The sequence below is a fragment of the Galeopterus variegatus genome, unplaced genomic scaffold, assembly GCF_000696425.1.
Source record: "Galeopterus variegatus unplaced genomic scaffold, G_variegatus-3.0.2 Scaffold1894, whole genome shotgun sequence".
NCBI lineage: Eukaryota > Metazoa > Chordata > Mammalia > Dermoptera > Cynocephalidae > Galeopterus > Galeopterus variegatus.
This window is the reverse complement of record NW_007728005.1, coordinates 257471-273469: the sequence shown is the minus strand read 5'-3', so window position 1 is coordinate 273469 and position 15999 is coordinate 257471. Positions and strand designations below refer to the sequence as shown.

At 37.1% G+C, this 15999-nt stretch overlaps 1 protein-coding gene across 1 annotated transcript in view; it reads right to left on the bottom strand.

Annotated features, from left to right (window-relative positions):
• Positions 1–262: 262 nt before the first annotated feature.
• The window catches only part of ZNF540 (zinc finger protein 540), a 32642-nt gene continuing 16905 nt past the window's right edge, over positions 263–15999 (bottom strand). The window contains 1 exon segment of the mRNA XM_008579482.1: positions 263–1911. Coding sequence (XP_008577704.1) covers positions 263–1911 — 1649 coding nt within the window.

The window sequence follows — 15999 nt, the reverse complement described above, 5'->3', positions numbered from 1 at the left end:
GATTAGGATTTCAACATATGAATTTTGGGGGGATCACAAGCAGTCTATAACATAGATTTTATCACAGACAAACTTCCTGACATATAATAAGTGATGAGTGGCTTGTCTAAATACATTACCTTTTATGTCTTCCTACTATTAAGTTCACTAATAGTAATGATGATAATAAAAATATCTAATATTAATTATTAATTTTAAACAGTTTTGGGGCCAGATACTTTTCACAGTATCATGCATGTTATAAGCCATTAACCACACTTTTTTACAACTGTGGCACTAACAGGTAAATGTTTTGCCCAATATCACACAGGTAGTAGAGTAGTGGAAAGTAGAAACCAAATCTAAAGGTCTTCCCACATTCTATACATTTGTAGGGTTTCACATCAGTATGAATTTTCTTATGTAGACTAACTTGAGAGCGCATTCTAAATGTCTTCCCGCATTCTTTACATTCATAGGGTTTTAAACCAGAATGAATTTTCAGATGTTCTTTAAGATTTCCTCTACGAATAAAGGCCTTTCCACATTCTTTACATTCATAGGGCTTTTCACCAGTGTGAATTCTCTGATGTTCACTAAGGTAGAAACCAAATCTAAAGGTCTTCCCACATTCTATACATTTGTAGGGTTTCACATCAGTATGAATTTTCTTATGTAGACTAACTTGAGAGCGCATTCTAAATGTCTTCCCGCATTCTTTACATTCATAGGGTTTTACACCAGTATGAATTCTTTGATGTTCAGTAAGGACTGAACGAAGCATAAAGGCTTTTCCACATTCCTTACATTCATATGGCTTCTCATCAGTATGAATTCTATGATGTACTCTAAGGTCACCACTGTAACTAAAAGCCTTCCCACATACTTCACATTTAAAGGGTTTTATACCAGTATGAATTGTTTTATGCCGATTAAGCTGTCAACGCACATTAAAGGTTTTCCCACATTCCTTACATTCATAAGGTTTCTTACCTGCATGTATTCTTTTATGTTCAGTAAGGTAAAAACCAAGTCTAAAGGCCTTCCCACATTCCTTACATTCAAAAGGCTTTCCACCATTATGAATTTTCTGATGACGGGTAAGTTGTCCACATGCACTAAAAGCTTTCCCACATTCCTTACATTCATAAAGCTTCTCACCTGTGTGAATTTTTTGATGTTCTGTAAGGTAAAAACCAAGTCGGAAAGCCTTCCCACATTCTTTACATTCATAAGGTTTCTCGCCAGTGTGAATTCTCTCATGTTGAGAAAGTTCTAAGCTACTAAAAAAGCCTTTATCACATTTCTTACACATATAGGGTTTTTCACCAGTATGAATTCTCTGATGCCGATTAAGTTGTGGATAAAGTCTAAAGACCTTCCCACATTCTTGACATTCATAGCGTTTCTCACCAGTATGAACTCTCTGATGCAGAGTAAGTCCATAGTTATGACTAAAGACCTTCCCACGTTCCTTACATTCATAGGGTTTTTCACCAGTGTGAATTTTCTGATGTAGAGTAAGGTGATAGACACTATTAAAAGTACTCCCACATTCTTTACAATTATAATGTTTCTCATCAGAATAAGTTTTCTCATGATGAACCAAGTTTGAGCTACAACTAAATGTTCTCCTACATTCCCTATATTCATAAGAGTTCTCACTATTATAAATTCTGTGATTCAGAGTAAAAGATGAGTGTTTTCTATATGTTGGCATTTTTTTATAGATGATTTTCATTCGACTAGAATATCTCTCTTGAGGTCCTCCTTGACCCTCGAACTCACTTTTGCCCTGACACTCATTTTTCAAAATGGATCCTTTAATACCAAGAGTTTTATTTATTTCTGTTTTCCCTCATTTGGATAAACTGATTTCATAAATGTCTTTTTCTGGAGATAACGTCTTGGTCTTATGCCTGGAGAACAAACCTGAAAGTAAACAAAAAAGCAAACAAAGATTATTTTCCTGTAGCCAGCAAAACAAAGCTTCCATCTTCAAAATAGGAGACAAAGTGAAAACAATTCTCATTAGAAGTAAATGGCTTAGAAGAACTTTACAATATAGTTATGTAATTTGAAATCAGGTCATCTGAGCTTAGAAAATGAGAGATTACATAAATTTGTGGTGATATGGCAGATAGTTTACAGAAGTGGTTCTGAAATATCAGTGTGGATCAGAATCATCTGGGGAACTTGTTACAAATACTGTTATTTAGGTACCACCCCAGACCAAGTGAATCAAATCTACAGGAGTAATTAATTGATATCTGAATTTTTAATAACCCCACTAAATGATTCTGAAAAGAACAAAGTTTGAGAATCTCCATTTAACAATTTTAATAGTTTTCCTCTACTCTTAAAATAAAATCCAATCATGTTACCATGGAACATAACCTAAAGACATCTTTCAAAGACCTGTCTTCCTTATTCTCTCTTATATGCTTCTATTGAGCTCCTAGCTTATGCCACAACCTTTCCTATTTAATACAGCTTTTGACAGGCTATTTCATCTCCTAAAAGTCATCTGTCCTGGTCTCTGTGAAAGACTAACTCCTTCTCATCCTTCAATCATAAGTTAAACATCTCTTAGACAGAAAGGCTTGCCCTACTGACGGTAAGTCAGTCCATATCCTTTATTCTCAATTCCAGCATCATTTTCCTTTCCTCCATTTCACAATTTTCAAATGCACATCCATTGATTTTCTCTTTGCTCTTCTGTTTATTTTCTGATACCTAAACCTTCCCAAAGGAAGATGGAATCCTTATTTTATTCAACAATGAATGACAACTCACTAGCACAGAGCACGTGTTAAATAATTAACTGTAGTATAAGTTAATCATTGTCTTAAAGGAAATTATGATGATACTTAAAGTAAATATTACAAGGATAAGTCACTGTAAGACAGCTGAACATCATAATAATTCCTTAATTTCTATAATTTTACAATTACAGAATATTTCTCCCCACCTGTAATCTCTTACACCTTACTACAATAATTAAATGGACTCTTTCCTACCTAACTTTCTTTATAGATCAAAACAAAGGTAAATCCAAGGTAGCCAAGCCAAATGTATAAAAGGAAAAAAGGCCCTTGTTTTGCTAAATCATGTTTTAAATGACTATCTATTTAGATAGGGATATCTCCACCACTGTTGTTCATTGCCTACTGTGCATAAAGATGTGTATTAATTACAGATATTCAGTTGAGTTTTACTATTATTCAACCATCTTGCTGGATGCTCACTCTGCTTCCTGCATAACATTTCCCCAGATTTCCCTTCTATCAACTATTGTGATTTATGGAAAAGTATCTGAATGATTTTTTTAAGATAGTATAAGAAGCAATATGCCATATTGAATAGTCTTTGAAAAAATGAAGAAACTTGGCAATTTTATGGAAAACAGAATAACTGAATACTATGGAGAAATCGTCAGGAGACTAGGAGGGCCAGGGAATCTACTAAAAAGGATATGTTGAATGGAAGCAGGAGAGTGGCAATTTAGATTAGAGAAGAGCCTAAAAAAAAAGCTAAATATTGGGTAAGCCAAGCTCAATTTGAAATGGAGAAGAAATTTTCTGTGATTAGAGTATGGTAAATGTAAAAACAAAAGCAAAACAAACAAACAAACAAACCGGGCAGTTAAATAAGTCTCAAACATAATGCATTAAAAATTGAAATAAATGACAACAGCAGAAAATCAAAAGAGCTCTTCTTGTAAACAATATACTTAGCTAAGTAACTGTTGATTAAATGAGGAAATACAAATTAAAATATCAGACTCTCTAGAAACTTTTGATTATAAATACAACATAAAATGGATGACATACCAATTTAGTGCTAATAGGAAAAACATTATAAACTTAAATGCTTATATTAATATAAACATAAGACCAAAAAAAACTGAGTTAAGCATCCTACTCATAAAGTTAGAAAACAAAGTAAACTGAAGGAAAGCAAAAGAAAGCAGCAAAGGAAAAATGCAATAAGTAAAAAACCAGAAAAAGACAAGAAAGAACAAGTAAATCAAAAAGTTCAGTAAGAGAAGTAGAACACTAGCCTATCTAATCAAGAAAATGAGAGGAAGAGCAAATTTTAAAAATAACAAAGGAGAAATAAGTGACCAGAGCATACTTTTTTAAATTATGGAAGACTATTTTACAAATAAATCTGAATATGCAGATGAACAGTTTTCTAGCAAAAAAAGAAACCTGATCAAAACCAACCCTAGATGAGATAAAGTCTAGACAGATAAACTTGCCTAGAAAAAATAGAGAAGGCTATCAAAGAATTATCCCCTAGAAAAGCTAATAGCAATGAGCATGCCTACCACCCAAATTGTGATCTCTAAATATTATTCCCCACTAATATCAACCTGGGCACTTTAGAAATTTCACAGATTCTTGATCTGAATCGGGAAAGCTATGAAGTGAGTCTAGGACTTCTTGCGCCAAAAAGCAAGAAAGGTTGCAAAGATTAGTAGATAACGTCAAAAGGACCAGGCTGGAAAAATACTGTGACAACAGTAGGATTTTTAAAAAATTATCATTTGAAACATTTAGTCAATGGAAATCAATAATCTATAGTAATAATTTTTTTTAAAAAAGGTCACTTTGTCACCAAAGTGACTATTTAAATAACTGTACTTGGAAAAGTTTAGTTCAAAAGGAAAATCAAGCACCCTTCCTGCTTTTCTTATTGGAACTATACATAAAGGTAACCTAATATGACATGCACACACGCACACACGTGCACACATACACACATAATCAACCCTGGGCTCTTTGGAGAACTTCTTTGGAGAACTTTTGTGAATTTCTGATCTGTAGCAGAAAAGGTATGAGGTGATTCCAGGACTTGTGTCAAAAGGCAAGGAAGACTGCAAAATTAATGGGTGCTGAATGGATTCATGGATATATATATCTTCAACAAAAAAGTTGTGTCCATAATAAAAAGAATTAAAAATAAGTAAAATATACAGACAACCAAAAAGAAAACTGTGTAAAAGATTTCAATGGACATTTCTTAAGATATCCAAATGGACAACAAAATAAAGTTAATGAACTTGACCAGTTGTCAGTGAAATGTAGATTAAAACACAATGTGATACTACTACAGAGAATGGCCAAAATGAAAAAAAGAGAGAGGAAAAATAACAAGTGTTTTTGAGATTGTGTAGCAACAAGAATTCTCTTATATATTCCTAGTGGGAGTGCATGTTAATAAACCATGTACAAAAACTGTTTGAAAGTATCTACTAAAATTGAATACATGAATATCCAGCAACCCCAAATTCTACCCCAAGTAGATACTTAACATAAATTTGTAAATGTATTCACCAAAAGACATGCACAAGAATGTAAAAGAACCAAAAAACTAGAATCAACCCATGTTCGTTAATAATAATAATAAAAAATTTAACTGTGCTGTATTCATACAACAACAAGCTATACAACAATGAGAATGAGCAAAACACAACATGGATGAACCTCATGAACATAATAATGTTGAGTTTAGAAGGGTATACAGAAGAGTATATACTATACAATTCCATCCATAAATGTAAAGTTCAAAAACAGACAAAACCAATCTCTGTTATTAGGGAGAATAATGACTGGAAGGAGCCATTAGGGCAGGAGCTGATGGAAATGGTCTGTTTTTTGATCTGGGTACTGGTTTCATGGGTGTGTTCACTGATAATATGTACATTTTTTTCTATATATTTCAACAAAAAGTATACTTTAGACAACCTGAAGTTCTGGTCAAGATGGTGGAAGAGACAGTCCCCAGCGTCACACACTCCCACAAATCAACCAATTTACAACTATATAAAAAAGCAACAGCAGCCAAGCTGGGGCTGCTAGAGCTCAGGGGAAGAGGAGGAGAGCCCTACAGAGTGCATGAAGGCAGGAGAAGTCATGATGAGAGAAAGAAAAAACTGCTCTGACCATTTTGTGCTGCAGCCACTTTAAGGCTGGAACTGCTGAGCACATGGAGCAGGAGCTGGCAAAAGCTGCAGCTGTGCCCTTCGTATGGAGTTGCTTGGAGGTGGCAGGAGAGAAGAGGGCCTTGGTGGCCCCCAGGCCAGCAAGACCACTAACAGGATTCCCGTGGACCCACATAGGAGTAAGGAGCCAGAACAACTGAAAAAATGGAGTCACTCAGAGGCCGGTGAGTCATTGCAAGGGACTGGTGCATGGCTCATCCCCCGGGAAGTGTTTGCAGCATGGGCAGTGGGAGGGACAGGCTCACCGGGGGAACACTGGGGCACAGCAAGGACAGCTGATCTGCAGCCCAGTGTAGAACCAATCAGAGGAGACTGGTCAGGAATACAGAATTGTATGGGTTGCAGTTTGATGAAAAGACTCAAGCCCAGATCAGACTTACTACACAACCCAGGTGCGCTGAGTCTCTGGAGAGCTGGAAGTACCTATAAAGTCAACCATTATAACCTGTGCTGCACAAAAAGCCTTCCCTAGGAAGCAGCAGGAAAGCAGCAATTTAGCTAAACCACAGAACTCAAGTACTTGTCCCAACAGGAAGTTCCCCCCCTTTAGAAGTAGGCAAAGGACAAAAAAAAAAAAATTAGTTCTGGCTCACACACACCACCAGTGCCTGGGGCCTGGCCACGGACCCAAGGGATGGAACTGGGGACTGGTTCCCCCTCCCCTCAACCAGGCACACCATACCACTGCTTCAGGGCCCACCCGGGGACCCTCGGGATGGAGCCAGGGACCAGACTCCCTCCCCTCAACCAGGCACACCCTGCCAGTGCCTCGGGGCCCACTTGGGGAACCAAGGCATGGAGCTGGGGACTGGACCCCCCCTCCCACAACCAGGCATACCGCACCAGTGCCTCGGGGCCTGCACAGGGACCCAAGGGATGGAGCCAGGGTCTGGATCCCCTTCCCCTCAACCAGGCACACTGCACCAGTGCCTTGGGCCCACCTGGGGAACTGAGGGATGGAACTGGGGACCGGACCCCCCCACAACCAGGCACACTGCCAGCACCAAGGAGCATGCCAAAAACATCACCTCTATGTGCGTGTCCCACCACAGCCACCACAATAACCATGGCTGCTACAAAAGTGGCTAGACTAGCCACAACCACCACGCAGATGGTCCACTAGCCACTGGAGGGCACTGACACAAAGAGTCACCAGCAGAGATATAGAAAAGAAGAGGATGTCTCTCTCCACAAAGCCCATTCCAGGGTGACAGAAGAAGCATCTGCTCTATGATAATATTGTTAGACCTGATCACACCTATCAGCATTGGACAGATCATCTAGGCAACAAATCAACAGAGTAACCATTATTCTTTCAGAAGGAGAGAAGAAATCTAGGGTAATTGGGGGGGGAGGAAGTGGGGGATGGGGTGAGATTGGACAAGGGGCATAAAGAATAAGTATGATTTGAAACAATATATTGCTAGTAACAATAATTTGATCAACATATCTAATGTGGAACCCCCAAAATATGTACAATCAATTTTGATTCAATAAAAAAAAGTATACTTTAAAAATGTATTGAATAGAAAATCCACTAAAACAATGGAAACATATCAGATACATGACATAACAAATAAAATAAGGAAATAACCACTGAAACAGAAAAAATTTCTTCTGGCCATAAAAGAATCAAAGGATCATATTTACCCTCCAGATTAAATAACTAAAAATACCAGAAAATAAGTAATGGTTTATAGACTATGAACAACAAGCAATGCAGTACGGTGATCCCTGAGTGAAAGGAAACAAATGAATTGACTCCTATGATTAATGTAGCTTACTGCTTGGAAGCAGTAACCAGGCTTCAGCAAAGGGAGGGAGAAAGCAAACCAAATAGGACTCAGCAGACCCAGTGAGGTGAGGAGACAGAGATAAGAGATAGGGGGCTAGAATTTGTGAGGCAGAATACCAGAGCTCTGAGATTTGCAGAATGTTCCTTTCAAGTCATTAGCTGAGTAATATGTGTGTGGAAGACAGGACATTAACTGTGTCCAAGGAAAGAGCCACCAAAAAGTAATAGGACAGTTCCTAGGAAGACTAATCCTGAGTAATATACACACACACACACAATGAAAACAAATAAACAGGTTCAGTAAGTACATAGGATACCAATTGTATGACTATGTACCAGCAATGAATAATATGAAATGAAGAAAATAATCAAAATAATATTGCTTGTATTGATCTTTAGATTCAACACAATCCTAATTAAAATCCAAGCATGCTATTTTTTTTAAATTTCAGAAACTGAAAGGTTGATCCTAAAATCCATATGGAAGAACAAAAGATCCAGAATAACCAAAACAATCTTGGTAAAGAAAAACAAAGTAGAAGGACACACATTCCTGGTTTCAAAACATACTACAATGCTATAGTAATCAAGACTGTGTGGTACTGGCACGAGAACTGACACATAGATAAATGGAATAGAATTGAGAGTTGAGAAATAAATGTTTATATTTATGGTCAATTTATTTTCGAAATAGGTGCCAGGGCAATTCAATGGTGAAAGAATAGTCTTTTCAAAGAATCTTGCTGGGAAAATTGTATCTATACATGCAAAAAGACATTTGGACTATTGTCTCATATCATTCATAAAATTTAACTCAAAATAGGTCATAGACCCAATGTAAGAGCCAAAGCTTATTCAAAAAGGAAAAAAAAGAAAGAAAGAAAGAAAAAAAGAAAGAAAGAAAATCTCTTTGACCTTGGAGTAAACAGAAATTACATACAACAAACCCCCCCCCCCCAAAAAAAAAACTTCAAAAACAACAACAACAAAAGCATGAAACATTAAATTAAAAAATTGATGGACTGGGACTTCATATTTAAAACATTTCCTCTTTAAAAAGATACCGTTAAAGTAAATGAAGTTTCTGGTTTCTGGTTTGGCGTGGAGTTTAGCAGTCACCACTCCATCCCACCAACAGAACAAACCAAAAAATCAACCCTTTCTAGATTCGTCAGAAAAGTGAGGTCACAGGGCAAACTTCTGTGCCAAAAGTTGGAGAGACAAATGGGTGGATACAAAGAATCATAACTTAGCAGAGCTGTGAAACCCATGGGCAGAAAACACTGTGGAAACCAGTGCCAGGGTAGGAAGACCTAAACTGTAACTGATGAATAGCTGAAGGCTCAGTGTGGACAAGCCTGTGAGATAAAAATTCCAGAGGGAACCCGTCATAGGGGGCACCTCATGCTTTTGTGAGTTTTACCTCCAGGACTTTTACCAGGTCCTTACAATGAATATCAAAGAAAAATTCCCTCATGCTTCCAGCAGTGGAGGAGAAAAGTACTCATTTTGAAATACTCTAGAGCAGTCTGTTTCTAACAAAACCTGCCCTCAGGAGAAATTATTTTACCAGAGCCTAACTGACGTACGAGAAAGAAAATACCCAACTCCAGCCCTCTAAGCCAGCCTGTCCCACCTAAGAGGGGAAAAAAACGAGAAGCATTGGTGAAGTTCAAAGTCTGGGGCACAAGCTCACCAAATGACTGAGGCCTAATCTTGAAACTACAGAATGCTTCCTCTCCCCCAACACCTTACCACTATATTACTAAAGGCTTATTTATCACAGTTCCTTTTACCCAATACATCATGTCCACCTTTCAACAAAAAATTAGAGGACAAATTAAAAAGCAAAAAACACAGTTTGAAGAGACTAAACAAACATCAGAACCAGAGTCATATATGGCAGGAAAGTTGGAATTATCAGACTAGGAATTTTTTTAAAACTATAATGAATATGTTAAGGGATTTCATGGAAAAAATAGACAATATGTAAGAACAGATGGATAATGTAAGCAGGGAGATGGAAATTCTAAGAAAGAATCAAAAATAAATGCTAGAGATCTAAAACACTGTAATAGAAATGAAGAATACCTTTGATGGGATCATTAGCAGACTGGACACAGCTGAGGAAAGAGTCTCTGAGCTTGAGGATATAACAGAAACTTCCAAAATGTAAAAGAAAGGGAAAAAAGACTGAAAGAAACAGAATAAATATCCAAGAATTGTGGCAACTACAAAAGATATAAATACACATGATGGGAATGCCAGAAGGAGAAGAAAGAAACTGAAGCAATATATAAAGCAATAATGACTGAAAATTTCCCCAAATTAATGTCAGACAAACCACATATCAGGAATCTCAGAGAACACCAAGCAGAATAAATGTCAAAAAAATCCCTACACTTAGGCATATTATATTCAAACTTCAGAAAATTAAAGATAGAAAAAATCTAGGAAGAAGCCTAAGCAGAGGAAAAACCCCACCTTACCTATAAAGGAGCAAAGAGAAGAATTACATCTGACTTCTCCTCAGAAACCATGCAAGTAAGAAGAGACTGGAATGAAACATTTAAAGTGTTGACAGAAAAAAAACCCACCACCCTACAATTTGGTACTCTGTGAAATTATCCTTCAAAGGTTGAGAAGAAATAAACACTTTCTCAGACAAACAAAAATTGAAAGAGCTTGTTGCCAGTAGATCTGCCTTGCAAGAAATAGTCAAAGAAATTCTTGAGAGAAGGAAAACTTAAATCAGTAACTTGAATCTACATAAAGGAAGGAAGAGCATCAGAAAAGGATAAATAAAGGTAAGACAAAAACTAGTTTATCTTTAATTTATCTAACAGATAACAGCTTGTTCAAAATAATAATGGCAGCATTGTATTTGATTATGTTTATATATATGCTTATGAAGGCTTATGTGTAAGTGAATTGAATGACAGCAATGATACAAGGGATGGGAGGGAAGAATTACTAATATTTTGTAAAGGCATCTGCACTACCTGTGAAGCAATATAGTGTAACTTAAAAGTGGACTTACTTTAGTTGTAAATGTATATTGCGAAGTCTACAGGAACTGCCAAAAAAAGAATTAATATGCTAAGAAAAAAGAGAAAATTGAAACATAATTGAACCATCAATCAACTGGATATACCTGACATCTACAGACTACCTTATCCAACAACAGCAGAAAACATATTCTGCTCAGGCTCACATGGAACATTCATCAAGACAGACCACATTCTGCTCCATAAAAGACATCTTAACAAGTTTAAAATTGTCTGCTCTTAGGCCATAATGGAATTAAAATAGAAATCAATAAAAGAAAGATAGCTGGAAAATCCCCAAATACTTGGAGATTAAACACTTCTAAATAACACATGGGTCAAAGAAAAGAATCTCAAGAGAAATTAAAAAATATTTTGAACTAAATGAAAATAAAAATAAAACCTATCAAAATTCGGCCAGTGCAGCAAAAGCGGTGCTTACAGGGAAATTTATAGCATTGAATGTACATATTGGAAAAGAAGAAAGATCTAAAATCAATCATCTAAGCTTCCACTTTACAGAACTAGAAGAGTAAGTTAAATCCAAAGTAAGCAGAAGGAAGGAAATGATAAGCCTTAGAGTAGAAATCAATGAAATTTAAAACAGGATATCAATACAGAAAATCAACAGAACCAAAAAACAGTTTCTTTGAAAATATCAATAAAATCAATAAGCCTCTGGCCTGGCTAACTTAAAAAAAAGAGAGAGAGAGAAAACACATATTACTAACATCAGAAATCATAGAGGGGACATCATTACAGATCCCATGGACATTAAATGGATAACAAAGGAACATTATGAACAATGTATGCCCACAAACTTGTAACCTAGATGGAACAGTTTAACTTCTTGAAAGAAACAATCTGCCAAAGCTCACATAATGAAAAATAGACAATTGAATCAATAATTAATAACCTCTGAAGTGGAAAACAGCAGGCCCAGAAAGACTGGTGAGTTCTACCAGACATTTAAGGAAAAAATTATATGTCAATCTCTTCCAGAAGATAAAAGCAGAGGGACTACTTCCTAACTCCTTCTATGAGGCTGGCATTTCCATAAAACCAAAATCAGACAAAGACATTACAAGAAAAGAAAACTACAGACCAATGAATCTCATGAGTGTAGATGCAAAATTCCTTGACAAAATATTAGCTAATTGAATCTAACAATGTATAAAAAGAATTTATGCTCCACTACCATGTGGGATTTAACCCAGTATACAAGGCTGGTTCAACATTTAAAAATGTTATGTTAAGTGAAATAAGCTGAGACAGAAAGAGAAATGCTGCATGTCTTCACTCACAAGTGGGAGCTGGGGAGAAAGAAGGAAGGAAGAAAGAAAAAAAGAGAAAGAAACAAACAACAATCACAATAATTCCTTGAACTTTCTTTTTTTTTTTTGTCTTTTTCCGTGTCCGGCAACGGATCGCAACCCTCAGTGTCACCCCCGTACCGGACCGGGACCGGCAACGGGATCGCAACCCTCGGTGTTGCCCCCTTGCCTCGCTCAGCCAGTGAGCGGGAACCGGTCCGTATGTGGGATCCGAACCCTCGGCGGGAGCGCCTCCGCGCTTCCCAAGTGGCGCACTAGCACAGTGCGCCACCGGGCCGGCCCCATTCCTTGAACTTTCAAAAGGGGAGAATGGAATTGAGGCCACCAGAGATGGGAAAGGGGGAGGAGGAGGGAGGTTAGGGAGAAGTTGACAAAGGGCCACAAAAAATGTTTACACTGTGTAATGACAAAAATCAATCATATCACTAGGCTAAGAAAGAAAGAAATCACATGACCATATCAACAGATGCAGACAAAACAACTAACGGATTCTAACACTCATTCATGATAAAAGCTCTTAGCAAATTAGGAATAGAGGGAAATTTCCTCAACTTGATAAGAACGTCTACAAAAAACCTACAGATAACATTATATTTAATGGTGAGAAACTTGATGCTTTCCTGCAAAGATCAGTAACAAGGCAAGGATGTCCCCTCTCACCACTGGTTTTCAATATTGTACTAAAAGTCCTAGATAATATGGTAAGACAAAGAAAGGAAATAAGAGATATACAAATTAGGAATAAAGAAATAAAACTGTCTTTGTTTTAAACTGTCTACATGATAAAATGCTATATATAGAAATTTAACATGTAGATAACATGATGGTCTATGTAGAAAATCTGAAACAAGTGATCTAAAAACTCCTAGAACTAATAAGTGATTATATTAAAGTTGCAGGATACAAAGTTAGTGTATAAAAGTCAATTGCTTTCCTATATGCCAGCAAAGAACAAGTGGAATTTGAAATTAAAAACTCATTACCATTTACATGAGCACATCCCCCAAAGTAAGGAACTTAGGTATAAATCTAACAAAATTTGTACAAAATCTATATGAAGAAAACTACAAAACTGTGATGAAAGATAACAAAGAACTAAATAAATGGAGAGATATTCCATGTTCATGTATAAGAAGACTCAATATTGTTAAGATTGTTATTTCTTCCTAACTGGATTTATAGATTCAACACAATCCCAATCAAAATCCCAGCATGTTATTTTGTGGATACTGACAATCTTATTCTAAAGTTTATATGAAGAGGCAAAAGAACCAGAATAGCTAACACAATACTGAAGGAGAAGAACAAAGTTGGAAGACTGACACTCCCTGACTTCAACACTTATTATAAAGCTACAATAATGAAGACAGTGTGGCACCAGTGAAAGAATATATAAATAGATCAGTGGAAGAGAATAGAGAGACCAGAAACAGACCCACATACGGTCAACTTATCTTTGACAAAGGAGTAAAAGCAATACAATGAAGCAAAGATAGTCCTTTTTCAATGAATAGAACTAGAACAACTAGACATCCACATGCAGAACAAAACAAAAGATCCAGACACAGACCTTACATCCTTCACAAAAATTAACTCAAAATGGATCATGGACCTAGACGTAAAAATGCAAAACTATAAAACTCCTAGAGATAACATAGGAGAAAATAAACATGACCTTGGGCTTTGAAAATCACTTTTTAGATAAAATACAAAAGGCATGATCCATGAAAGAAATAATTGATAAGCAGACTTCATTAAAATTAAAAAGCTTTGCTCTATGAAAGACAGAGTCAACAGAATGAGAAAACAAGCCACAGACTTGGAGAAAATATCTGCAAAAGACACACGGGGTAAAAAACTGTTGTCCAAAATACACGAAGAACTCTTAAATCTCAACAATTAAGAAAATAAATAACTCTATTAAAAAATGGGCAAAAGACCTGGACAAACACTTCAACAAAGAAAATGTGCACATGGCAAGTAAGTTTATGAAAAGATGTTTAACATCATATGTAATTAGGGAACTGCAAACTAAAAGAACAATGACATACCACTACATATATATAGAATGGCCAAAATCCAAAACAATGACAATGTCAAATGCTAGCAAGGATGTGGAGCAACAGGAACTCTCACTCATTGCTAATGGGATTGCAAAATATTACTGCAACTTTGAAAGACATTTTGGCAGTTTATTACAAAACTAAATATTCTTTTACTGTACTACCCAGCAATTGTACTCCTTGATAGTTACCCAAATGAACTAAAATGTCCACACAAAAACCTGCAAATGGATGTATATAGCTGCTTTATTCATAACTGAAAATTTAGAAGCAACTGAGGTATCCTTCAGTAAATGAAGGATATATAAACTGCAATACATTCATAGAATGGACTGTTAATCAGTGCTAAAAGAATGAACTATCAAGCCATGAAAAGACATTGAGGAAACTTAAATGCATATTACTAAGTAAAAGAAGCCAGCCTGAGAAGGCTATGTACTGTACGATTCCAACTATATGACTTTCTGGAAAGGGAAAAGCTACAAGACAGTAAAAAGATCAGCGGTTTCCAGGGGTTAGGTGGAGCAAGGGATGAACAGGCAAAACACAGAGGATTTTAAGGGCAATGAAACTATTCTGTGTGCTACCACAACTGTGGATACATGTCATTATACATCTGTCAAAATCCATAGAATATACAACACCAAGAGTGAACTCTAATGTAAATTATGGATGTTGTGTGATAATGACATGTCAGTGTAGGTTCATTGATTGTAATAAATGTATAACTGAGAGATCAATAGTTTGGGAGTTGTGCATGTTTGGGGACAGGGAGTATATGAGAACTCCGTACTTTCTACTCAATTTTCCTGTGAACCTAAAACTACTCTTAAAAATAAAGTTTAGGGGCCGGCCCGGTGGCGCACTGGATAGTGCGCCGCTTGGGAAGCGCGGCGGCGCTCCTGCCCGAGGGTTTGGATCCCACATGCAGACCGGTTCCCGCTCACTGGCTGGGCGAGGTGCGGGAGCGACACTGAGGGTTGCAATCCCGTTGCCGGTCCCCGGTCCGGTACGGGGGCAACACTGAGGGTTGCGATCCGTTGCCGGACACGGAAAAAGACAAAAAGACAAAAAAAAAAAATAAAATAAAGTTTATTGGGGCCGGCCTGGTGGCGCACTGCTATAGTGCGCTGCTTGGGAAGCGCGGCGGCGCTCCCACCGAGGGTTCGGATCCCACATACAGACTGGCCGCTCACTGGCTGAGCGAGGGGCGGGAGCAACACCGAGGTTTGCGATCCCGTGGCTGGTCCCGGTCCGGTATGGGCGCGACACTGAGGGTTGCGATCCATTGCCGGTCACGAAAAAAGACAAAAAAAAGGAAAAAATAAAAAAAAGTTTATTAATTAAAAAAGTCACTCCAGAAACTAGGAGAAAATATTGCAAAATTTATATCTAATAAGTTGATTCTAAGATATATAAAGAATTCTACCAAACTGAGAAGATAAACAAAATAGATTAAATAAATGAGCATCTTTATGACCTTGTATGAGGCAAAGCGTTCTTAGATACAACACCAGAAGTAACAATTCATAAAAGAAAAAAAAATTATATATTTAGTTTCATCAAAATGAAAAACTTTTGTACTTCAAAAAGCAACATTAAGAAAATTAAAAGAAGGCCGGCCCGTGGCTCACTCGGGAGAGTGCGGTGCTGATAACACCAAGGCCACGGGTTCGGATCCTATGTAGGGATGGCCGGTTTGCTCACTGGCTGAGCGTGGTGCTGACAGCACCAAGCCAAGGGTTGAGATCCCCTTACCGGTCATCTTTAA